We start from the raw sequence: 27,044 nt of genomic DNA, 5'->3' as shown, positions 1-27,044 counted from the left end.
CTAGCCCTTTGGTGATAGGCCTGGTAGTGGCCCTTGTGGTTGGTGGGATGAGTTGCCCCCCCCCCGACGCCCCCCTCCGGAGGTTAATCAGGCCTCTTCCAGGCCTGCCTTTGCGTGCCGCTCCCCCCAGGTCTTTTTTGACTTTCCAATACCAGTTCTCTATCCATGGTGCTTCTCAAGGTTAATTTAATTATAATAAATTTTTTAAAATTATGTAATGTTTTAAAGTTTACAGAATACTTTGTTCATGGCAACCTTGTGAACTTGTAGTTAAAGTTTCATTGTCCCTGTTTTACACATGAAACTGAGGCTAGGAGAGAAGCTATGGCTTTACCAGGTTCCCACAACTAGTATTTTCAGAAGCAGGATATGAACTCAGGTCTCTGGATTCCAGGGGCGGCATTCTTTCCACTCTCTCTCATTGCCTTTCATTTAACCATATTGTTAAAACAGTGTGTTTCAGGAATATGAACATTAATGCTACCAGCTTGATTCTGAAAAAGTTGAGAGCTATATATTTAAAACCAGTAATAAGGGTATGTTATAGCATGGTATTTTAGGCAAATATCATCCATGGAAATGAAAATTCCTTTTTATTCTCTGGAATTGTGATGTCAGAAAGAGTGTTTCCTCAACAGTAGTTTAACTGTTCAAAAATTGAGTGACTGATGGAGAAATATTACCCAAGACATCCAGTTTTCATTGGTTTTATTTGGGAGAACATCTTAGTGTTTGGAGTTTTGTTTTCTTTAAGCTAAAAGAATACATTTCCTAAAAAACCAAGTAATTTAATGACTGACTGGAGGTTCTTCCTTATTTGTGTGGTCATCAGTGGTCATTTGGTCCCTTACTTCAGATCAGGAGAAAAGGAACACATGTGACAAAGGATTGGAAGCCTTCCTGTATAACATAAGATGGGACATGGCTGGTGTTCATCTAGTAAATTACTTAATTCATTAAGATTTTTTTCCTTTCCTTATTTTTCAGAATATGATATTTTTCTCCCACATGGGGATAACATCACAGTTTCTATAACTACGCCAACAAGACTCTGCAACATTATTTTCCAGAGAAGACGCTACTTCTCATTGATCATCAAACCTGGTCAAAGATCCATCTTTAGCTTTGACTGCCCTGATCCAGCAAAGCATTATGTCCTGGAAGTCCAGAAGAATATTGGTAAAAAAAAACAAAAACCTATTTACAAATGTATTTTACAGTTTCTGCATCTCCCTGCTCACTCCCTCTTTCTTATTGTGGTCCTAAATCAGAGTTAACAACTTAGTGTCCACAAACTGAAGTCTGTGGATAGATTTCAGGGGTCTATGAACTTAGTAGAGAAAAAAATATATAGCTTTATCTTTACTAACTTTTGGTTTCTTTTATAATCTTTTAGATTTTGCTTTATACCTTTAAAAAGTAACCAGAGAAAAGGTCCATACTCTTCACCAGACTTCTACAAAGGTTCACGTCACAAAAATAGGTTGAGAAGCCTTGCTCTAAACCTTAGATTAAGAGAAATTCCTATGGACCTTGTTGAGAATGGTCAAATAGTGGTCTTGGTGACATGTCATCTGAATCATAAGACAGGACCATACTACATGTATGGTTTAAGTGAGGAATTCAAGGGTGGCAGAAGAAAAGAGTCAGGAGAATTACAAAAAAATTTAATTGATTCAGCATTTAAAACCCCTTCTCTCTCCTAACTTCCTGATTACTGTCAAGGATAACACCATCCTTCTAGTCCCTCAAGCTTACAGCCTAGAAGTCCCCTAGATTCTTCCCTCTTTCTCACCTGCCACATTCAAACAGTCATCAAGGGCTGTTGATTTCCCCTTTGAAGCATCACTGAAATATGTCCCCTTCTCTCCTCTGACACTTCCCCCACCTTGGTGAAGACCCTCATCACCTCACGCCTAGACTACTGTAATAACTGCTGGGATGTCTGCCTGCCTCAAGTCTCTCCCCACTCCAATCCATCTTCCATTCAGCCACCAAAGTAAAACACAAGTCTGACTATGTCACTCTTCTACTCAGTAAACTCCACTCACTCTCAATTACCCCCAGAATCAAATATAAAATCCTCTTCTTGATGTTCAAAGCACTTTGTAACCTAACCCCCTCCTACCTTTCCAGTCTTCTTATACTTTACTCCTCACCCCATATTCTTCCAGGCATTCTCTTTGGCTGTCCCCCATGTCTGGAATGCTCTCCTCCTTTTCTCTGCATACTGCCTTCCCTGACTTTAAGTTTTGACTAAAATCTCATCTACTACAGAAAACCTTTCCTCTTAATTCTAATGCCTTTCCTCTCTTAATTATTCCCAATTTATCTTGTATATAGTTCTTTAATGTTAGGACCAAACATCTTTGTATTCCAAGCACTTAGTACAATGCCTTATTGAAAAATACTCATTCGTTTGTTAAATATTAAAATCACCAGACGAGACTCAAAAGATAGCCAGCTACCACACACATGGAAGTATGAATTGATCTACCATCGTGGCAGCATGAGACCAGGGAGCTTCCTTTTCTGGCTGGACTGATTGGACCAAATCCTCCTCAGATTTAAAGTTCTTGGAAGTGACTGAAGGATATCATGCAAAAGAAAAAGGTGGCTTCAATAAATAGCTGTTTTCCCTGAGCTCATAGATCATGAGAACCTCTAAGATTATTTCCCACGTACTCTATGTCTTTCTATACGTTGTTACATATATTGTCTCTTCCACTGGAATGGACTCCTTGAGGTCAGGGACTATTTTTTGCCTTCCTTTGTATCCCCTGTGTTTAGCACATAGCAAGCACTTAATAAACTGATGTTGCTTGAGTTATTGATACAATCTTTGAAGGATAACATAAGTGTTATTTCAACCATATTAGCCACTTACAAGCCTATTTGTTGGACAGTAGGCAGCTTTGAAGTTTGTGACTTCTGGCCTAGGACTGATGAGGAATTGCTGAATATGAACTAGAATCATAAACATATTTTGTTTCCCGTTTTTGCTGCATTAGAATCTTTAACATTGCTTTAAGTGATGATGAATTTTTTCTCTTTTCTTAATTTAGCCCCTCTCCTGTCTAACACTTTGGTCCTTATTTAAAAAGGCTCGAGATAGAAAGCACAATAAAGCGTGTCATCAGTTGTTAACTTTGATAACATCTAACTTCAGTGGTAATAAAATAGTAGAATGAAGTACGCAGAGCATCGAGACAGCTGGCTCTTCTTTTCATCTGTAGTGGAGACCCTACAAGCAGCCAGATGACTCTTAGGAATTCACAAATGGGCTTGGCACTGTCTTCTAAAAGTTACAAAATTTAACTCTCAGCATGGAGTGACCAGCATAGGGAGGCAAGCATGGTGCAGTGGAAAGAATGTTGGACTTGAAGTTGGAGGACCTGGATTAGAACCCCAGGTCTGCCACTCATTACCTATAGTAATTGACCCATATTATTGATCCCTGTATGGATGTGGTTAAAATGATCTCAGGAAAGAGATCTCTGGGTCTCAGTTCCTCATCTGTGAAATGAAAAGGTTGCACTAAGTGATTGCTAATAGCCCTTCTGGCTCTAAATCTAGGGTGCCATGAGGCATATTAACCAAGCGCCAGTAATATCCCATGGGATACTGTGTGCTGGGAGTAGGAGGGGAGGAAGAGATAAGCAGAAAGATGAGAAGCAGTGCCGAAGTCACCGCTATACCATCAATCAGATGTGCTTACTTTCTGCTTTTAGACTGCATGGCAGGTCCATGTCCTTTTGGGGAAGTACAGCTCCAGCCTTCAAGATTACCTGCCCTGAATAGGACGTTCACCTGGAATGTGAAAGCCAGCCCAAAAGTGGGCCTCGAGCTTCAGTTCTCCAGGCCTCGGCTGAGACAAATTCGTCCAGGAGACACCTGCCCGGATTTGGTTAGCTACAGTATCAGTGGCTCTGTGGAGAAGACAGCTGCCAACATTGGAACCTTCTGTAGCAATGGCACAGTCTCACGAATCAAGATGCAAGGAGGAGTCAAGTTGGCCTTATACTTACCATGGAATGAAAATAGAAACTTTTCTGGGTTTAATATTGCAAACCGGTCTTCTATAAAACGTAAGCATGTTACTGACTTGCTATTGTACTATTTTGAGATTGGGTGCTATTATGATATTGCTTATTATAGGAATATTCTATTTCAATGCCAGTTTTTCTAAAGTCTTTGTTACCATTTTTCTTTATACATTTGTTTGTTTTAATGAAATGAAAGTCTGCAACTTCAAATATTTTTCAGGCATTTTTCAGTCATGTCTGACTCTCTGTGTGACCCCATTTAGAGTTTTCTTGGTAAAGATACTGGAATGGTTTGCCATTTCTTTTTCCAGCTCATTTTACAGATGAGGAAACTGAGGCAAACAGGGTTAAGTGACTTGCCTAGAGTCACACAGCTAGTAAGTGTTTGAGGCCGGATTTGAACTCAGGAAGATGAATCTTCCCGACTCCAGGCATAGTGCTCTATGCACTATGGTGCCACCTAACTGCCCCTAAACTCATATATACCAATTAACAAGACAAACTAGAGATCTGAGAAGGTGAATGGACCTTGTAGACTAAGGTTTGATTGGATGAGACCTATAAGTAAATCATTGAGGATGAGCCCAGCCTAGAAAAGGAACCACTTTGGGGAGCTTTAATTCTTGTCTTCCAAGTATTTCAAAGGCTGTCATGTGAAAGAAGGTTTTAGTTTTGTCCCACTTGGTCTGAGAAGACAGAACCAGGAGCAGGGGAATGGAAATTAAAAGGAAGCCAATAGGTTCAGTGGAGAGAGCCCCAGGCCTGGAATCAGGAAGACCTGAATTCAAATCCAGCCTCAGAGATTCAATAGCTGGGTGCCCTGGGCAAGTCCCTTAATCTCTGTTTGCCTTAATCCACCAGAGAAGGAAATGGCAAACCACTCCAGTATCTTTGCCAAGAAAAACCCATATGGGGTCTCGAAGATTCAGACATAACTTGAAGAACAACAAATTAAGGTTTGGTATTAAGGAAAAACTTCCTAAGGAACGATACTGTCCAGAAGCAGAATATCCAAAAGCCTAGAGAGGCTCCTCTTCAAGGACAGGCTAGTTGATCACTTGTTGCTTATGCTGGGCATACGATCATTTGTCACGTATGTTCTAAGGGAATTTTTGTTTGAGTATGGGCTGAACAAATTCAAACAGAAACTAAGAATATGATCATCTCTGGGGGCTACATATTGACTTAGTTTTCAAATGGAATATCTGTATTTTATTTTTATTTTTTATTTTAATCTGGTTTGGGTCACACTCAGGAGCGTTGTGGGCAGCATGCAGCCCACAGAGTGCATGTCGGATACCTCTGGGCTTGGTGGTACCTTCCCAACTCTGAAATTCTGGGTTGTGGTTTGCTTTCTTTACTCTTTATTTTTATTTTATTATATTTCCTTTCTCTGAATTCCCATCATTCTAATAGATAAGAGTTTATCTCCATCTAGCATGAACATGCCATAGTCAGATATGCTATTTATGACAACCAGGATATTGGATTCACATTGCCAGGTTTTCATCTCCATGACTATGAGTGATAGAGATGGGGGTCGTGTGTCCTTATGACCTCCTGATTCATTTTGATTTGCTCCATCCTCCCAACAGGACTCTGCATCATTGAATCTGTGTTTGAAAGAGAGGGCTCAGCAACCCTGATGTCAGCCAACTACCCTGAGGGGTTCCCAGAAGATGAGCTTATGTCTTGGCAATTTGTCATCCCCCCTCACCTCCGAGCCAGTGTGTCTTTCCTCAACTATACCCTCTCCAACTGTGAGAGGAAGGAGGAAAGGGTCGAGTACTATATTCCAGGATCACTCACAAATCCAGAGGTGTTTCAACTTGGGGATAAGCAGCCAGGGAACATGGCTGGAAATTTCAACTTGTCCTTGCAAGGCTGTGATCAGGATTCCCAAAACCCTGGGGCCCTCCGACTGCTCTTTCAAGTGTTGGTTCAGCACCCTCGGAATGAAGGAAGTAAGTAAAACTCAATTCACCTATTTCTTTCTCATCCTTCTCTAAGTCTCTCTCTCAAAGAGGGGTGATGTGTAAAAAGAACAGTTGGGAGCTCTCTTTTCCTGACTTATCTTGTATACAGTGAGACTGAAATGGAGCATAAGCATGGGTGTGTTTTCTCTTTCTCAACAGTGACCATTCAAACAATCTTGGACTCTGGACCCTTCAAGGGTTTCAGGAAATAGGTTGCTAGAGACATGCACAGTCCCTTGCTGCAATAACATAGGTAACCCAGTTGGCACTGGAGGGAGATATCCAGGATTGGGTAATGGAAACTGCTTTGAGTGGTTCTGAATTCATCATCATCTTTCTCCTCTCTGAAATGAGGGGATTAGAAAGATGATTTTCAGGGTCTCTTCCAGTTCTACTCATCTCCCAGTTCTGTAGGGACTTGCTTCAAGATTCCAGGAAAATTGGCGTATAGATTTCATTTCTTCAACACTGAGAGGGGAATTGGGTAGGCCCTTTATGCCCAGGGTGTGCATGGTGAAATGGAAGGTACTAAATCAATTCAAGGAACGAAAGTGAATGTCTGAGGGGTCAGTTATGTTGAGTAGATTTGTAAATAACCACTTGCCCAGGGTGAAGAATGATTTGTGCTGGATACTGGATCAGTGAAAAATGATGAGACAATTTCACTTCTGGTGTATTTCCTTAGAGCCAAGAGAGCAAGTTTTAAAATATACAGATGGGATGGTGGGGTGGCACGTTTCCAAAGGGAATGTGAAAACCACATGGCTATTTGCACAGAGAGTGTCAACCAGGGAACATAATTTCCATGGATCCTTGGATCCCAAGGGAGAAGTATTTGTTCAGCACTTTGGGCCTTAAGAATTTGATGAGTCTTCAAACTCTAAGAAATTGATGTGGCTACAGGAGAACTTGTGAATGTCTCAGCAAACATCTTAAGAAATGGAGCCTCACCTTCTCTGGTGTCTTGATGACATTGGTGTCGATGACAGGTTAGCAGAAGACATCTCCCCCTCTAAGTATTCCTTTCAAGCTTGAGTTTTTTTTAGTTGGTCACACGCAGCTTTTCACACGATCTTTTTTCTATTTTGTGTTGACAGTTCTGCAAGCAAAATGCTAAATTGAAAACAGATGTGAAAGGGTTTGGGGGAGGATATGAATTTAGATTTTTGATTTGTTTATCAAAGTTATGCTGAACCTCTCCTGAAAAGGTCTTCCAAGTTTCTCTACACCCTTCAAAAATCTTAAAACCTATGCTTTATGTCTAAAATGGATCCAATTGCTAAAGAGGGTATTTATCTTTTTCTGGGTCTGGACCAAAAACTCTCAGTGCGGGGGAACTCCCGTCTTCTGCAACTTAAGAGTCTTAGAGAGAAGCCTGGGAGTACTGAAAGGTTAGGTTACTTACCCAGGGTCACACAGCCAGTGTGTGTCAAATTTGAACTCAGGTCTTCCTACCTCCAAGGCTGTCTCTCAATCTGCTGGGCTATGCCGTAGCTAACATCAAATGTAGGTCTCATTTTGATCCAAATAAAGAACAGTGAAATGAACTTTCGGGATCATTTAATTAACAAAGAATTCTGCTTGAAGCAAGGTGGATGGAGTTGTGGGCCTAGAGTCAGAAAGACCTGAGCACCAATCCAGCCTCAGACTGGGCAAATCATTAACCTGTTTGCTTCAGTTTTCTCTGTTGTAAAATGGGAATAATAGCACCTGCCTCACAGAATTGTGGTGAGTGTCAGAGGAGATAACAGCACCATGTCTGGCTATGTAGCAGGTGCTTAATAAATACTTGTTTACCTTTTCCCTTCCATCATCAAGGGGTATGAGATAGTTTTTATTCTGATTTTTCTCTCTGACTTTAAGGGAGAGATCAGGGGTTTTTAACTTTTTGGATGCTTTAGCAATGTCTGGTGAAGATGAGAGACAAATGTTTTGAAATGTATAAAATACACAGGATTACAAAAGAAACCAGTCATATTGTAGTGTTGCTGTTCAGTTTTTTTCAGTCATGTCTCATTCTTTGTGACCCCATTTGGTGCTTTCTTGACAAAGACACTGGAGTGGTTTGCCTGGAGTTGTTTGCCATTTCCTTCCCCAGCTCATTTTACAGATAAGGAAACTGATTCAAACAAGGACTTGCCCAAGGTCACACAGCTAGTAAGTGCCAGAGGTAGGATTTGAATTTGGCCTTCTTGACTCCAGACCTGGCGCTCTATCCACTGTACCACTTAGCTACCTGTATTGAAATGTATAATGAAACTCAACTATTCAGTGGGTTTTTTTTAAGTTCATAGAACGTAGGCTAAAAACTCCTGAGACAGACAAACCGATCTCTCTGTTTCCCAAGGATTCTCATTTCAATCCTTCTATCCCAGGCTGTACTCTATCCCAAGAACTTCCTCCTCTCCCATTCCAGACTGGAGGAACAGCCAAAAAATATACAATCCTGTGAATCAGAAAACATTTATTAAGCCTCTGCTGGGGGCTGGGAAGGCTGCAGAATTTTGAGAAGACATAGTCCCTATGTTGAAGGAGCTTATGGTCTGGTAGGGAGCAGAGGCTCTCACAGGTGGTTGAAATGCCAGAATTTATGTGATATGGAAGAAAAGGAATTGTGGGGGGGAGTCATTGCCAGGCCAGTTGAGCAGGGAAGGTTTCTGGCGGGAGTGCATTTTAGTGTGATCTTTAACAGAGTAACAAACAGATGAGTGTTCAACAGGTAAAGACGGGGAGGCATTAGGGGAAGGGGGAAGGTATGTTTGGGAGGCAGCAAATAAAGTACATGCCTAAAAGGGAGCATCTCAAATGAAATAATCTATGTACAGAGCACATTGTAAACCTTAAAGTGCTGTGTTAATGCTAGCTGCTGCTACTTCCACTACTGCTGCTACTCCTCCTCCTCCTCCTCCTCCTCCTCCTCCTCTTCCTCCTCCTCCTCCTCCCCTTCCTCCTCCTCCTCCTCCTCCTCTTCCTCCTCCTCCTCCAGCTAGTATAAAGTGGTATAGAGCAGTAGTATCAAACTCGAATAGAAACAGCAATCACTAAAGGTACATAAGGATCCCTGTAGACTACATATTGACTTGGACAATCACATGTTAACATTATCTGGGTTCTATCGTATTTTTATTTATTTTGTTAAATATTTCTCAATTACATTTTATTCTGGAAAGTGTTGTAGCCCATGGCTGAATGTTTGACACTTCTGGTGTGGAAGATGGAGCTCTTGGCTTGGAGTCAAGGACACCTGAGTTCAACTTCCTAATAAATTTCTTACTGTGTGACAGAAACTAATGCACAGGTGATACCAGTCCTTACAGTGTGACTGCTTTCCTTAGTACAGGTGGATCAGGTTTTCTTTAGAAAATGCCAAAATGTGCAAAGGCCAGCAGGCCGTCCTATCCCCTGGAACATATTTAGATTGGAAAGATGGCATGGCACCAGGGCAGAGGGCCTTCAATACAATTCACATGACTCATCTTTCATTTTCCTCCCCTTCTCTCATCACTGAGGCTGAAGAATAGAAGGAGCACACTGTTTTGCATTGCTACAGTTCCTCAGAACCCATAATGTTTTCCCATAAGTTATCTCATTTGTTCCTCACAAGGACCCTGTGAGTGAGGTAAAGTGAGTGGTGCTGTCCTCATTGTATAGATGAAGAAATTGAGTTGCAGAGAGGCCAAGGGAAGAGCCTTGGCCAAGGTCACACAGCTGAATCCAGTGTCGTCACTGTTCTCACCGAACACAACACTTCTAGGGAAATGCAAGTGCAAATTCAGGGGAGCTGGTTCTATTGGCTCTTCCTCTTTGATGTCTGAATGTTGGACCTCATTCGTGGACCCAGCAGCTATTAAGTGCCCATTCTGTGTGACAGGAGCTGACCATCAGCTGCATGAGCTAACTTACATCCTTAAGTTTGGCCTTTTAGAGGGACAAATGTCATTTCCTTTCATGGATAATGGAGAGGAGGGCAGGTGGGGGGGAGGGAAGTTAGAAGCACACACTTTTGAAAACGGACATAGTCAAAGTAGAGAATAGAATAAGTGGGGGCAGGATAGGATGGAGGGAAATATAGTCAGTCTTTCACAATATATCCACTATGGAAATGTTTTGTGTAGCTACACATGTACAACCTATACTGAACTGCTTATCTTCCCAGTAAGGGTGGATGACAAAGGAGGAAGGGAAAGAATATGGAATTCAAAGTTTTAAAATCAAATGTTTTTAAAAATATATTATTTTTTACATGCAACTGGGAAATAGGATATACAGGCATTGGGATATAGAGATCCATCTTGCCCTTACTGGAAAGTTGGAGGGGGGATGGGAAGGATATAGGAGAGAGCAGATTGGGGGAGGGGGCATACAGTGGGTTTGCTGTTTTGGGGTGGTGGGGAGGGGAAAGACAGGAAGAAAATTTGTAACTCAAAATGTGGTGGAAATGAATGATGTAAACTAAAAATAAACATAAAATTTAATTTAAATAAAAAGAAAGAAAACAGATGAAACATTAGGCAGGACCCTACCACTTACCAGAGAGTTTGAAAAAGTGTGGGGTTTTGTTACCTATAAAAAAGGTAGTTGTCTTAACTATAAAATGGTGGCAATATTTTCCCTAAAAAATTTCCTTTGGTTTGTTGCTGTGAGAAAATATAAGAATGCGAAGGCACTTTGAAAAAAATATAACAAATATATATATGTATAACAAATATATAATATAACAAAAATATAACACACAAAATGCTTTTGTTATTAGTTTAATTATATATACTTTAAAAATCATGTTTATTAGCATTTTCCATGCTCTCTGCAAGTCAACATGTTAAGTCAACATGGTGAGCTTGATATGGATACACAACAAAATAACTTAAGTCAGTACATAAAGGGTAGAACTTTATATGTATAAATATAATTCAAAATACATGACTATATATAAAACATAATCTACTATGGCAGATTGAATCATACACATACTAATATGATCTGTTTGTGTATATGTGTGTAAGCAGGCATATCATTATAGAAAAGACTTTAGTATTAATCTCTCTGAGAAGTATTTCCAGGCTATGAATGTCTTCACAGAGGTCTTCCTTTCCTTTTTTGAGGGGCTATAGATGACAAAATTCAGGGTTGCGGGCACCACTATATAGAACGTAGACAACAATAAACCCAGAACTGACTCAGAGTCCAAAGGTGGCTTTAGATAAGCCTCAACGTCATTGTAATTAAACAGAAAATCTATAAGAATAATGGGGTTGAGGTAGACAAGTGGAAAAGGCTTTTTTGGGACTGATCCTCTTTTGGGAATCATCAGCACAATTGAGAAGATGTGACCATAAGAGATATCCATGAAGATGCAGCCTAGAATCCCTAAACTGATCCCTATAATTATACTCACATCAATGTACATCAGAGCAGAGAGCCTAAGTAAGGAAGAGACAAAACAGAAGAACTGCTGGATCTTCTCGGAGTAACAGAAGGGCAAGGAGAATGCCCTAATGTCACGGATTACACCAATCAAACCTCCAGTGAACCATGAAGCAGCTGTGATTGGCATATAAGTCCCTCTGTTCATAATGGCTTCATAGTGTAGGTGATGGCAGATGGCCACATAGTGGTCATAGGACATAACTGTGAAAATAAGAACCTTTGATGCTACAAATAAAATCACTAAAAAGAAAAAAAAACAACTAATCAAATTAGGCCAATTAAAGCAAAACAATTTACCAAGATACAGCATTAGGTATTCTGATTTCTAATTATAGGAAATTTTAGGGACTTTGCAAATTGGAAAGGGGAGAGTGAACAGGTGCAATTCCTTCAAATCAGAAAAAGATGCTTCTGGGCGGCTAGGTGGCACCGGCCCTGGTCAGGAGGACCCGGGATTGGTTCTGGCCTCAGATACTTAACACCCACACAGAAGAACTGGCCATGTAACCTTGGGCAAGTTACTTAACTCCAATTGCTTTTAAAAAAAAAAGAAAAAGATGTGTCCCACTTCCCCCAAGTGTCTGTGAACAAAGGAACATGGAAACAATAACTGACTGATCAGTACAGGACCAGTTTTAAGATAAATCATGTGGGTTGCTTGAGATGTACAATTGTGAGAAAATTCTTTGCATCAATCTTAGAATTGGACTTGGTTTCTGGTCAGCATAACCTAAATCCTTAATTAAGGTAAACAACAGGTAGAGAATTTGCTGTGTCCCAGTCACACAAGGGTAGGTTCAAACAATACAATAAGGGTTTTTTCCCCCAGTTCCTACAACTGAATAGAGTTTTCCCACAAAATAGAATTTGGATTAGCCCCATAACTGAATGGAAAGAGAATTGAGCTAGCTCTAAAACTAAGTCATGCTGGAGGCAGTGTGGTTCACTCAATTCTCACAATTAACCACTCACTGCTCTAATCTTCTCAATTCCCTCAAGTTTTCCTGGTAAATCTGTAGTAGCTCTGAACCAAGTGAGCCTGAGCACTGTTGAGAAACTCCCATTCTGTGTTTTAGGATGAGTAATGTATAATCTGCCTGGGGCTCTTGGAAATAGAGAACAGGTCCGCTGTGACCCTGAGGGTGAGTGTTGTATGCCTGGAGCTGTGTAAAGTATGTGTGGGGAATGTGAAGGGCTGCATCTTATGTTTGCCACTCCACCTTTCCAAACAAGTCATGCTGTTGTGAAATGCCCCATAATGCACTCTGCTTCACTGAAAGCAGCCTCAGTGAGCCAAGCTCCACATCTGGGGACTTTGAGGAAATCATACAATAATCGCTTTGGTCGGTGCTGAGGTTTCCACCTCTCTCATTGCATCTTAGAGGCATTCCAATTCCACACAACCTAGTGTTCCCCTGTACAATGTAATTTCAAAACTGTTCAGAGGGTCTTGCCTTATTATGTGATGTAATTAGCTCTGAGAGCTCAGAGGTAGTTTGGGTTTTTATATTCTATACTTTAATATTTTATTCTTTAGAAGAAGAGTGTTCTAAAATATGCTCTACTGAGGCAGCATGCCATCATAGACAGAAAAAGCTGGATTTGGGAGCTGGGAGACTGGGCTTCAAGCTCTGCCTCTGACACAAAGCAACTGTGTGACCCTGAGCAAATCCCTTAATGTCTTAATGTCCCAGGTAACCTCTCTAAGGTTATACATTACAGAGGAGTTGCTGATCTGTATTGGTGGAGGGAGTTCCCATATTGATGAAATAACAGGCCCATCCCTCCTTTGCCTATTCTTAAAAAAAAAAACTGAGTGCCTACTTAATATTTTTAATAAAATACCTATGAGGGCTTTGTTTATATTTATAAAGGGCCTTTACATATATTTTCTCATTTGAGTCCTGCAATAACTTAGTATAGTGCTAGTAGTGTAGTGTAGTATTATTAACCCCATTTTGGAGATGAATACACTGAGGCTGAGAGAAGTTAAGTGTCTCACCAAGGCTCACATAGCTAGAAAGTATCTGAGGTTAGATTTGGACCTAGATCTTCCTGACTCCAGGTCCAATTCATCGGGACATAACAAAAGACTTTCAACTCATAAGGAATGCAGGGTTACTTCAATATTGCTGTGGATCCATAATGCTGCTGACATTTCTTCATCCTCTCAGTGTACATCACTGCTCATCCATGCCTTCCTAGACCATTCTCCTTCCTTGTTCTCCCATGACTTCACCCCAAGAGGATCTAGCCAAGGTGCTGAAAGGCTCAGGCATCTGTGTGGTACTCAAGCTATCCATCTTTGTTCTCACTCCAAACGTGAGGTACACCTCCTTTTCTGATCACATATTTCCTTAAAAACATCCCTTACCCGGTTTTTTGCATGTAGATTATCCTTGGATATGTTTTACTTAACCACCATGTGTCTCTCTATTGCTCACTGAGTCACTTTTAACTTTAGCTCCTCAGAAATTGGCAGCTAGGTAGCGCAGTGGATAGGTTACTGGACTTGAAGTCAAAAAGACCTTTTCAAACACCTGTTCAAATCCCACCTGAGTGACCATAGTCAAATCAGTTTTAACCTCAACTTCATCATGTGGAAAATGGGGATAATAATTGTACCTACCTCCCTAAGTCATTGGGAGAATAAAATTAGATAATATTTACAAAGTGATTTTACAAATTGCAAAGTGCTATATGAGTAGCACTTATTATTTTGAGGTTCTCCTGGTTCTGCTCACTTCACTTTGCGTCAGTTCATGTAAATATTTCAGTTTTTTCTGAAATCATCCTGCTTGTCATTTCTTATAGCATAATAATATTCCATCACAATCATATACCACAGCTTGTTCAGCCATTCCCCAGTTGATGGGCATCTTCTAGATTTCCAGTTCTTAGCCATCTCAAAAAGAGCTGCTATAAATATATATTTATATAAATATATATTTACATAAATTTATATTTATATAAATTTAAATTTTGTATAAATAGGTCCTCTTCCTTTTTAAAAAAAATATTTTGGGGATACAGACCTAGCAGTGGTATTTAGTTATTCTCAGCAATATAATGATCCAAGAAAATCCCAAAGGACTCATGATGAAAAATGGTATCTACCTTCAGAGAAAGAACTAATAGTGTCTGAATATAGACTAAAGCATATTATTTTTCACCTTTTTTATTTGAGTCTTCTATCAATAATATGGAAATTCTTTACATGATTATGTATGTATAACCTATATCAGATTACTTACCCTCTCAGGGAGGAGGAATAGAACTGGGAACTCAAACTTTCTTTTAAAAAATGTTAAAAATTGCTTTAACATGTAATTGGTGGGGAATAAAATATTATTTAAAAAAAAGATTTTCAGTGGGGAGAACATTTTAGGAGCATAGATCTAGAGTTAGAAGATGACTTTAAAGACCATCTAATGCAACAACCTTATTTTATAGATGAAGAAACTGAGGCCCTGAGAGATTAAGTGACTCACCCATGGTCAAACAGGAAGAATCCTGGCAGAATCAGGATTCATATTCAGGTTCCATTACTTTTATGTTCTGTTGAAAAGTTCAGCACTATTTTACTGTACCACTGGTGGTTTTTATGGAAGGGAGGTGTAGGGAGGCATGTTGGAACATCAGAAGTAATGCACAGTTTAGTAAATACAATCCAACACATTTTCTCCTTTGTTTTCAATTGTTCTGTCTGAGAACCAACCTCTTGCCCACTGGTACTGTCCTATTCAGATATATTCAACAGATTGCCCTTCCAACTGTATATTATGGTCTTGAGAAAAGGCATTCTAAAGTGTTTTGGTTTTCCTTTTGGTTTTTTTCGACAGCCTCCTCAGTGACTATGTATCACATTAAGGAGGCCTGGTAGGGCCTAACATATCCAGGGATTGATGCAATCCATACAACATTATTCACAAAAGCAAGCATCTGGAGGGCCTTACCTTCTGTGGGAAATCCCTGGGCAGGACATGCTTTGTGAGGATTGCAGAAACCTTTAGTGAAGCGTTCATCTTTATAATTTGTGCCTAGCTTGACGTGAACAATCAGAAGGCGATGGAATAATCATCTCTGGGGTCAAATCTATCACAATCTCCTGTGATCTTAACACCTGCATGAGACACACGGTAGAGACAGCATGTTGTAGCGGGCAGCGTGCTAGGCTTGGCGTCAGGAAGGCACAGGCTCTAATCCTGCCTTAGACAAGCACCAGCGATGTGTCTTTGGAACAGTTTCCTCTATAAGATGAGAGGATTGGATTTGGATGGTTTCTATGATCCCTTCAGCCCTAAAGCTAAGATCTTTGTAGGGAGAAGTGGCATGCGAGTAGGGTTTGTATCACTACCTTACATTTAATTATATTCTATTATCGGTCCATAATTTATAATAAACCACTTACATTAAGTATTTGTATTACTAATGATTATTCATGACAATAATTTATCATCTTATTTAATTCTCACAACAACCCTAAAAGGTAAGTTAAGTGACTTGCCCAGGGTCACACAGTTAGTAAGTGTCTGAGGCTGGTTTTGAGCTCAGGCATACCAAGCCCAGCACTCTAAGCCTATGCTTTGCTCTACCTGGGAAGAGGACTATATATATCTCGGATGATCCTCAGAGGCCATCTAGTCCAACTCTTTCGTTTTACAAATAAGGAAACAGAGTCAAATGCCATTTCTTTAATAACGAAACAGTAAACCTAGGGAGACTTTGTATTCTCTGGGCTTTTGCCAATCATGTGACTACAAAGATACAATCTGTTGTTATAAATCACCTGTGAAAGCCCACCTCTTGCTTTCTGATTATTTTCATTAAGGATATCCTGGATATGTCTGTAGATCATCCTCACAAAGATTTATGGAGGAAAAGAAAGATAAGAGAATAGACTCATGGGTGGGTTATGTGGCATTGTCATGTACAAAATACAGTAGCACAGATTTGCCACGGTAGAATTTGGTTTTGTCCTATTTTCTTACACCATAAGAGAAGAAACTCTAAGTTACAGAAACATTGTTATCAAAACAAAGCAGGGTAGCTGTGGGTCAGACAGAGAATGGCATTCTTTCCTGTCTTCCTATGTCACACACTTAAAAGAATTCATACTTGGGTGGAAGTGTTTGGACAATTTCTACACTGTGTACCTGGAACTCTGTCAGGCCCAATAAATTTGCTTTAGAGTAGCTAGTAGTAATGAATGTGTTCTGTGTAACTCCTATGAAGCCCTAAAGGCCATTTATGTGATAAAACAAAAAAATAAAAAATAGGAGAAAATATAGTTGTCTTCTAGGAAGGAATTTCCATATTACCAAGATTCTATAGTTTAGGAGATTTCACAAGTATTTTATTTAATTTAGCAGAGTTCCTGGCACTTAATAAATACTTCTTTATTAAAAAACCAAAAACCAAAGAACCCGAAGTCTCAAGGCCACATGTGGCTGTCTAGGTCCTCAAGTTCGGCCTTTTGACTGAGTCCAAGTTTTACAGAACAAATCCTTTTATGAAGGGGATTTGTTCTATAAAACTTGGACTCAGTCAAAAAGCCATATGTGGCCTCAAGGCAGCAAGTTTCCCACCCCTGATATAGAACTTTCAGATATTCCCAGTATGGAAATCTGTCCAAAGGCAGTATATTATTATTATTACTAATTTTTAAAGTCAACCTAAGATTAAATCTAGGTTTCTTAAATTGGAGTCTATGTACTTAGTTTTCTTGTATTTTGATAACTACTTTAACATAACTTATTTCCTTTTTAATCCTATGCATTTTATTTTGTAATACATTATTCTGAGAAAGGATCTATAGGATTCACCAGATTACCAGATGGGTCCAGGATGCAAATATAAACCCATCTTCTGTGTGACATCATGGGCTTGACATATTTAAGACAAGTATAAAATGGCATAATCCAAAAAACTTCTATGCATTCATTGAATCCTTTCATTGGGCTGAAAGTCACAGGATGATAGATTTGGAAATGGAAGGGCCCTTCAAGGTCATCTAGTCTGAGCTCATTTTATAGTTGAGGAAACTGAGACCCAAGAAGTTAACTACCCAAGGTCACATAGAGAATAAATGGAATAGTCTATTCAGACTCGGGTCCTTCATCTTCAAATCCTACAGTCTTTCCACTGAACTATGCTGCACTTAGGACAGTACCTGGCCATGATAATCACTTAACTAATGCTTATTCAGTGACTGAAAGAGCTGAAATCCTCTTGGCATTCCCCATCGTCTAAAGAATTAGAATGATTACATTCTCCATGCTGGTTGGCTCAACAAAATGAGGTCTCTGTTTCACCTCAACCACTTGATACAAATACAAAGAATGACTTTGAAAGGACCTCATTAATTTTGACCAAATTTTGGTTTCCTACTGTTGTGATAAAGCATATTACACAATATGCTTTAAATTTGATCTGTGCTTGTATGCCATCTTGAATCAAAATGGTACCCAGGAAGTTTTTTGACTGTTGTGCAGTCCTAGAGTCTTGCAAAAGCACAATGTAATGCTGTAGGAAAGCTAAGTGAGGTGAGGCAGGAATGCCCCCCCCCAGCACTAGATTTCAGTCCCAAGCTGGTTGCCCTGCTAGATAGCTATTGCCAGGGCTCCATCTCTTGGATCTTGGTGTAATTGGAAAGATACTGATTATATGACCTGATATTTCAAAAGGGATATTTCTTACTCAGCTAATGGCTGACTAGAGATATAAATCAGAAGGCATTTCCCCCTGATTGATCCCATTTGGAATGATAGTGTAAGTAAGTAACCAGACAGATGGACTGTATCTCAACATCTCTGAGATAGCCCTGGGTCACCTTCAATTTCTAGCCTTACTTTTGAACATTTTTCTCCTAGCACTCTCCTTATTCTAGACACTGGTTGAGAGTTTCAAGCTAACTTTAAGGTTAGTTATAGGATAGAGTATGGGTAGGTGACTTTTGGGGGTGGGGGAGGCTTTTTATTTCTTTCCCCTGAAACTTTCTTTCCCATTGTAAAAAGCCAAAGCACATATTTTTATATTTCAATTCAGTAAACATTTATTAAGGGCCTGCTATGTGTCAGGCACTGTACTAAGCACTGGGGATACAAAAAGAGACAAAAGAGAGTCCCTGCCCTCAAGGAGCTTACAGTCTAATGGACAACAAACTAATATTACTTTTCAGTAGTTTTTCTGTTAATAGTGCTGAATTTTGAAAGTCTTCTAGGTTTTCTTCATACCCTGCTTAAGTAAATCACAAGTTTCAGAATTAAACTTTCTCTAAGTATAAGAATCATAGAAATCTAGGCAAAGGAAAAAGTATAATTAGGGCCAGTAGCCCTTGATCCTTAATGTCTCTGACTTTCTTAAATACATTTGAGGTCAGTAGAAATCTAAGATTTAAAGATGAGAGAACCATTTTCCCTTCCTTTTTTACAGATGGGGAAACTGAGCCCCAGAGAGTTCAAGTGATTTGCCACACAGATAGCAGCAAAGTTAAGTTTCAAAACCCAGGTCACTTAACTCCAAGTCCATATAGGCAACCTTAAATTTTGAAAAGAACCTATATGTGCTAAAATGTTTATAGCAGCTCTCTTTGTACTGACAAAGAACTGGAAATTGCAGAGATGCTCATCAATCGGGGAATGGCTGAACAAGTTGTGGTATATGATTGTTATGGAATACTACTGTGCTATAAGAAATGATAAGCTCAATAATCTTAGAAAAACATGGAAAGATTTGCACAAAATAATGAAGAGTGAAATGAGCAAACAAAACCAAGAGAACACTGTATACAGTAACAGCAATATTGTTTCAAGAATGACTTCAAGCAAATAAATTATTTTCTCTAATATAAATATCCAAATTAACTATAAAGGACATATGAAGAAAGGAGCTATCTGCATCTAGAAAAAGAACTGATAAATAGAAGTATGTGTAGAGTAATTACATTTGTGTGTATATATACATACAAACATCTGTATATGTGTATTGATATATATATATATATACACCCATTTGTATCTAATCAAAGTCATCTCTATGGCAAGGATGGGGGAGAGGGAAGAAAAAAAGGAATTTACTGATAATTTTGTTGTATATTTAAAAGGAAGAGCAAGTTTTGCATAGAAGATTTACGGTTTCATGTATAATCATCCTTTTATTGTGCTATGTTACAGAAATGTTTGTTTTATTCCATAAATTAAAAATAAAATTTAAAAAATTTTGAATTCTGTAATCCCTCTTCAGTTGGAATAAAGTGCTAGGCCTAGAGTTCCTAAGGTTGGGTCCAAATTCCAACCCTGCCACTTAAAGGATCTAGAACCCAAAGGGATCTTGGAGGAGATCTGGTTCTACTCCCTTATTTTAATCAAATTTCAATTTTTAATCAGTGGACACTTATTAAGCACCTACTATGTGCCAGGCACTATGCTACACACTGAAAATACAAAAGAAGCAAAAGACAGTCCCTGCCTTCAAGAAACTTACAATCTAATGGATGTTACAATCCAAAGCCATGGAGGGCATTGTCCAGGGTAGCAGAGATAGCATGTATCTGAGGTGGGATTTGACTTCAAGTCTTCCTGCCTCTAAGTCCACTGTAGCATGCCATCTCTAGGCAAGCATAGTACAAAGCATCATTTGATGCTCACAATAACCCTGAGAGTAGGAGCTGTTATTCCTCCCATTTTACAGGTATGGAAAGTAAGTCTCAGAGAAATTAAGTCACTTGTCCAGGGTCACAGAGGTACTTAGTATCCACAGCAGAATTCAAGGCCAAGTCTCCCCACTTCCAAATCCAACACATTATCCATGATATCACACAGTTGGACTTATGATTTTCTTTGGTTGCTAATGATGATTTTTTTTTTCCAGACAAGATCTACACAGTTGATTTGAGAAGTGAAAAAGCCATGTCACTGACCATTGAGCCAAAACCAGTCAAGACGAGCCGGCACTTTGTTCCTGCCTGTTTAATCTGTGAGGGGTCCACAAGATGCAGCCCCAACCTGACTTTGACATCTGGCAACAAACATGAGATTTCATTTCTTTGTGATGATATGACCCGCCTATGGATTCGTGCAGAAAAAACAATCAGTAGGATTTGTTTTCTGGTTCTTGGCATGCTCTGGCCTTCTCTTTACCCCTATAGACTCTAGAACTCTGGTGTTTTGTTTCTCTGCATTTTTATCCTACTTTGCCTGCCCCACCCTGCCCCCTTTTGGGTTTTCTGGCAAGGGGGAGGGAAGAAGGAAAGGGGAGTATCTATTTATCCAAACATTATGACCCAACAAGCTCTAAATGTAATGACCTAATTCAGTAATCACACTCACTAAGCACCTACCTACCATGTACCAGCACAGTGCTAGAGACTGGGATACAAAGAATGAGTTGGAGGGTATTTATTAAGCACCAGGCATTAGGCTAACAAAGATGGAAATCAAGTAGTCCCTGTCCTCAAGAAACTTACGTTTGACTGCCCTTTCCGTTGGGAAATAGCATGTGCCAAACAAAGCAATTCAAATATATACTTAAAAATACCAAGTAACATGTGAGGGTACTAAAACTAGGGGAATAAGGAGTAACCTCTTGTTGGCATGGACATTGAGCTAAGCCTTCGAGGGAGCTGGCAATGCACAGGAAGAGCATCCAGGCAGGGATGGCACTGGATGCAGTAATTAAGTGTTTACTATGTGCCAGGAACTGAGCAAAGCAGCAAAAAGCACAGGCAGGATCATCAGGAAGAACCTGCAGAGGTCATCTAGTCCATTTTACCTCAAGTTCCCATTTTACAGATGAGGCAAGTGAAGCCCCAGAGGTCACACAGATAGTAAGTAGCAATGCTGAAATTTGGTCTCAGGGCTTCTTATTCCAAATCCATCGATCTTTCTGTGGCACCACACTGTAGATGTCAATAAATCCACAGGCATTTATTAATCACCAGAGAACTTTCACCCTTCTTTACTGAGGTTTGTGAAAAAAGTGAAATGTCATAGATAAAAGCACAGCCATAGCCACTTGGACCTATTCCTGAGCCAGATCCAGTAAGGATTTGAATTTGGGGGTGGGAGAAGGGAGAGGAGCACTGGAAGTAAGGAGAAGTTCCACCATGAGCAACCCATCCCCTAGAGAACTTTCAGGAACCTGGGGAGGAGTTGTAGATAGATGAGGTAACTGAGAGGTGCTGGAACTCAATTCAGGAAGACCTGAGTTCAAATCCTGCCTCAGAAACTTCCTAATTGTATGGCCCTGGATAAGTCACTTATTCACTCTCAGTCTCAGTTTCCTCATCTGCAAAATAGGATAATAATAGCACCTGCTACACAGGGTTGTTATGAGGATGAAAGGGTTACAGTTCTTGCCCAAAGTCACTTAAGGCTGGCTTGGAAACTCTAGTCAATTTCCCTTATATTATTATCCAGTCACCATTTCAAGTAATTGCCCTATTACTGGAGACTGGCACCATATGTAACCCCAAATGATACATGCAGCAACCTGCATCTAGTTGTGTGTGGTGGTGTCATGGCTTAGTAATAGCCAGCTCAGATGAGCTGTAATCTTCACCCATTCATTGCTTAACCAGAATTTGTCATAGGACCTGAGTTGTGGCCATTTAGCCTTGTGGGGTGTATTGGTTTTCATCTTTAAAAGAAGGAGCTATTATATCTGCGATAAACAGGAATAGCACTATCAGAAGCTATTGTTCTTGAGCACTAGTTGGTGGTCAAACATGGCTCTGTTGTACAGCGCTGGTCAACTGCTTTCTCTGACATAATGGTGTTTAAAAAAAAAGTCATCACCTATCAGGTGACCTCCATTCCTGTTCAGACTCCCTGCCTGTGTAGTTAGCTATGCGACCTCAGAGGAGTGGCTTCAACCTCTCAAGGGGTCAGATGCCTCATCTACAGAGTGAGGGAAGGGATGTTGGAATGGATGATGTCTAATATTAGAAGGATCATTCTCATCACCCGTCTTCCTGCCCAGGTCATATGCAGTGTTTGACTCTTAAGAGATAATCACTATGGATGAGCAGTGAATATATAATGTGCTCAGGGTGGGGGGAAGGGGAAAGAATAAATCTCGTGTTTTAGATGGCCCACATAGTAATGGAATGGTCTCAAAAGCCACAGACCTCAATTATCATAGGCCTTGAGTTTGAGACACCTTAGAGCTAGGCTGAGAGATTTCAAGAGGTCCACAAATTTGGATGAAAAAAAACCACATCTTTATTTTCCAGCATCTAACTGAAATTTAATTATTTCCTTCAATTACTTAAAAACAGCATTCTGAAAAGAGGTCCATACACAGGGTTCACCAGTCTGCCAGAGGGGTCCCATAAAATATTTTTAAAAGTTAAGAAGCTTTGCCTTACAGAAATGAAATTGACAGATTTCCAAAAACAGTTTTTAGAAAGTAGAATCACAGAATTTTAGAGACAGGATCTCACACCATTTCCTACTGCCTCCTGGACACCTCCGCTGGGATATCCCACTCAAAGTTAGCATGTCCCAGACTGAACTCAATGTTTTCCCTTAAAGCCTGTGCCTCCATCCAGCTTTCCCATTTCTGATGATGGGACTACCACCCCTCTCAATCACTCAGAGTTTTTTTATAACTTAAGTTAGTCAACTGGCATTTATTAAGCATGTCATCTTTGATGATGCCCTCTCCCCTCAACCAACTGCCAAGTCTTGTTGCTTGTTGAGTCTCCCTAGGCCATAAGGATTCAGCCACCTGGCTTTTCATGTCCACTTACATGGCCCCTGCCCTTAGATGAAGACCTCTTTACCTCTTGCCTGGACTCTATCCCTTCTCCATTCCCTTCCTTCCACTGCCATCGTGATCTTTCTAAAGGATGTGTCTAACCATGCCACTCCTTTGCTTCAGAACTTGAGTCTGACATTCAAGGCCTTCCATACCATGCTATTCTTCTCGTTGACCTTTCTACTTTCACACAGGTTGAACCCCATGCTTGTAGACCATGCCTTCTATATCACCATCTGTTGAATCTTAAAGGACAGCTCAGATACTTCCTTCCCTAATCTACACCTTCCCTCATTTCCTACCCCTAGATGAAAGCAATCTCTCCCTCGTCACATTTCTTCTTGTTGTTTTTTTGTCCTTCATTCTTGAAGATGATTATGACATCAGGGAGGTGATGCCATGACATGCAAGTGAATTGGATTTAAGTGAGGGAGGGCTGTGCAAAGTCACCGACCTCATTTTATCCTCTGGAGCCATCTGGGTCCAATGGCCAGATATTGATCAGAAAGACTGGAAATGGCCCAGGATGCAGTGGGCACATTTCTTATTGTATTTTGTTAAGATCTTCCTATGCTCTAATAACATTCTTCCAGGCATCATGTACATTTCTGGGTTTGTTACATTCCTCCTACTAGATTGTAAGTTATCTTGATTAAAGCAGCTGTCATTTTTAAATTTTTCTCTCCCTTGCATATAGTAAGTAATAAATGTGTCAAATCATTTACTTGAATTAAACAAAGCCTTAGATCACACCCCTCATTTAAAGACGGGAAAACTGGAACCTACAGAAGTTAATTTAGTTGTCCAAGGTCACAATCAGCTAGTAAATGACAGAACCATTACTCAAATCCAAATCTCTCACAAAGACTGAAGAAATAACACAATATTTTACTGTAGTGAATCCTGATATTTAATTACTTTGTGTTTTTTCCCTCTCTCCTATGATTTTAATATCATAAGAGACAGAACCATCCCCTAAAATATCTTTGAATAGTTTTTGTACATTTAATATATTAAAACAATTTGATAGTTAATATAAATTCCATAAGAGAAGAGATTACTCCTTTTTAAAAATCTCTGTATCTTGGGGCGGCCAGGTAGCACAGCAAGTAAGAGCACCGGCTCCAGTGTTGGGACGACCTGGAGATCGAATCCCGGGCTCAGACACTCAGCACCACACCCAGAATTAACTGGCTGTGTAACCTTGAGCAAGTTACTTAACCCCGATTGCTTAAAAAAAAAAAAATCTCTGTATCCATGTAGCAGGGCCAGGCTTCTGATCAGGTGAGGGGTCAGAGGCTTGTACGCATCCTTGAGGAGCTGTTTGAGGAAAGCATGCCGTGGGCAGTTCAGGAGGCTGCACCTAGCCAATGGAGAGCAAGGAGGGAAATTCTAATGGAAGCCGTGTAAGAGGGCTCACATTGGTCTGAGTTGGCGTACTCCATTAAGGGAGCTACCCATTTATTCAGAAAGAATAAACATAAAATAAATGTAATGAAAACCAAAAAAAAAGTCTGTATTCCCCAGGGTCTTGCACAGTTCATTGTGGGTGCTTAATTCATGCTTGTCTGATTGATTGGTCTTCTCCCCTTATTTGTGTAGGTTGTATGGACCCCGGATACTGCAGCAGGAAGAGCTACAATCTTCTCGTCCCCAGTGACATCATCCAGCTGCCTGTTCAGCTACATGACTATACATGGAAGCTGCTAGTTCCAAAGGACAAAATCAGCCTTCAGTTGACTCCTGCAGAGAAGCTTCAGCAGCACACTCATGACAAGAACTGTGAAACCACATTCAGTTATATCCTAGCCAGTGCTGTTCAAGGCCAGAACCTCCATTTTGGCTCCTTCTGCCCTGGGGGGTCCATCGAGAAAATTCAGGTGAAAACGAACATCTCCGTGGTCCTCAGAACGTTCTTCCCGGGGTTCTCTAGAGAATCGCTCAGACAGGGGATGGCGGTGACTTTTATACACTCTCTCAAAGGTGAGGTGCTTTCCTGGGGCTCCCTTAGATGCAACAACCCCCCTACTCTTTCCTTAAGAAAAATAAAAGGATGCTGACGATCAAAATGGGGAGATGGGATGGTTCAGTGAGCCAGGCTAAAACTTGAGATATAATGACTTCTAATACAGGCTTCATCATTGACTTCTCACGGAATGCTATAGACCTTAAGACATGAGGAAGGATTCCCTGACAATAAGGGTCCATTGTTGTTGTGGAAAGGGTCACCCAAGACAACTATGGAAAATCCTTCCATGCTAATCTTGCTCAAGATCTCTTCCCACCCTCTGTCTGCTGAATTCTTTCAGCACTTGGAATTTTCCTGATAAGTAAAATAAGTAAGTTATTTTCCTAATTAAAATGTGAGAGATGGCCGTGTTGTAGTGACCAAGAGCTGGCTGTGGAGTCAGGAAGCCCTGGGCCCAAGTACCACGTGTAATACATAATGGCCGTGTGACTCTGGGTCAGTTGCTTTATGTGTATGTCCCAGGTGACTAAGACTATAAATTTCAGAGTGGGTGCTGACCTGTATTGGTAGAGGGAATTTCTTCATCAAAGTACAATGAAATCACAGTTACTGTGTACACACACACACACACACACACACACACACACTCACACGAAAGAAAATCCTTACTTCTGAAGAAGGCTATGATGACTATGAATGAGTGGTCTGTCAATAAAGCAGTGAAGGGCTTTGTGCTTAGGAGAAGAATCAATCGACAAACATTCATTATGCATTTGCTGTGTGCCAGGCACCATGCCAGACACTTGGGGATAAACGTACAAAAAAATGAAACAATCCCCATAACATTCTAATTGGGGAAACAAGAAGTTCAGGTATAAGTATATACGGCATAAACTCAATGAATAGATACAAATAGATGCACAATGTAGTTAGGGAGGGAAGGCACTAGCGATTGGTGGCATTGGGAAAGGCTTCACTGGCAAAGAGGGATACATTCCAAACATAATAGCGTGGAGATGGAGTGTTGTCTATGAAGTATAGGCCAGTTTGGCTAGATCAAAGAACATGAGAAGGGAAGTAATGTCCAGTAAACCTGCAAAGCTAGGTTGGTTCTAGGTCTCACAAACTGACCCGTCCTGTCAAAAAACCCAAGACCAATTTTGGACCCAGGCTCCACTTAGTTTTTTCCATACCTTCAACACTGCTTGTCCCTAGTGTATGTCTAAAGGAAAAAAGTAAACTACCCAACTTGATATCCTTTCTTTCCTACAGATGAAGGTGTTTTCACTGTGATACCAGACTCCAAAGCCAAAGTTTACCTGCGGACCCCTAACTGGGATCGGGGCTTGCCTCCTTTAACCTCAGTGTCCTGGAACATCTCAGTCCCCAACAATCAGGTGGCCCGCCTGACGTTCTCCAAGGAGAGAATGAGTGTGTCCTGTGAGACGGGTAGGGCCTTCATGATCATCCAGGAGCAAAAGGCAAAGGCTGAAGAGATTGTCAGTCGAGATGATGAGCCACTGCCCAAGCCTAGAGACTTACATCACAATTTCTGGGTCAACATTTCCAACTGCAGCCCAATGAATGGCAAACAGCTGGATCTTCAATTCTGTGTGTCTCTCACCCCAAAAAAGATGGGTAAGTGGGCCACTGTTTTCTTTAGGTTATGGGCATGGTGCCAGGAAGAGTGGGACAGTGACCTATAGTCAGGCTGAAAGCATTTAGTGAAAAACGCACCCATTTATAAAATAGCTCTAATACCAGGATCATGTCAATGAAACGTAGAGCTCCGATGACCTCCTTGCCTAACTTCTCATTAAGAGGGACAAGACAGGCAGCTGGAAGGCTCAGTGGATAGAGCATTGG

The 27,044-nt window shown here is 40.4% G+C and overlaps 1 protein-coding gene across 3 annotated transcripts in view; it reads left to right on the top strand.

Annotated features, from left to right (window-relative positions):
- CDCP1 (CUB domain containing protein 1) overlaps positions 1 to 27,044 on the top strand; it is a 562,995-nt gene that overhangs the window by 519,805 nt on the left and 16,146 nt on the right. For 2 of the 3 annotated variants that reach the window (XM_069088343.1, XM_069088342.1), the window contains 6 exons: positions 988 to 1,179; positions 3,732 to 4,088; positions 5,642 to 6,010; positions 20,321 to 20,542; positions 24,812 to 25,192; positions 26,451 to 26,816. In XM_069088343.1, the coding sequence (XP_068944444.1) occupies positions 988 to 1,179; positions 3,732 to 4,088; positions 5,642 to 6,010; positions 20,321 to 20,542; positions 24,812 to 25,192; positions 26,451 to 26,816 (1,887 nt within the window). Of the gene's footprint in view, positions 1 to 987; positions 1,180 to 3,708; positions 4,089 to 5,641; positions 6,011 to 20,320; positions 20,543 to 24,811; positions 25,193 to 26,450; positions 26,817 to 27,044 lie in introns of those variants that run through there. The other variant, XM_069088344.1, reaches the window with a different exon arrangement.

This window comes from Petaurus breviceps, unplaced genomic scaffold, assembly GCF_028583685.1.
Source record: "Petaurus breviceps papuanus isolate PSGF00001 unplaced genomic scaffold, PetGlider_PUasm1.0 185, whole genome shotgun sequence".
Taxonomy (NCBI): Eukaryota; Metazoa; Chordata; class Mammalia; order Diprotodontia; family Petauridae; genus Petaurus; species Petaurus breviceps.
The sequence above is the reverse complement of the archived record's forward strand: the minus strand, read 5'-3'. Positions and strand labels throughout refer to the sequence as shown.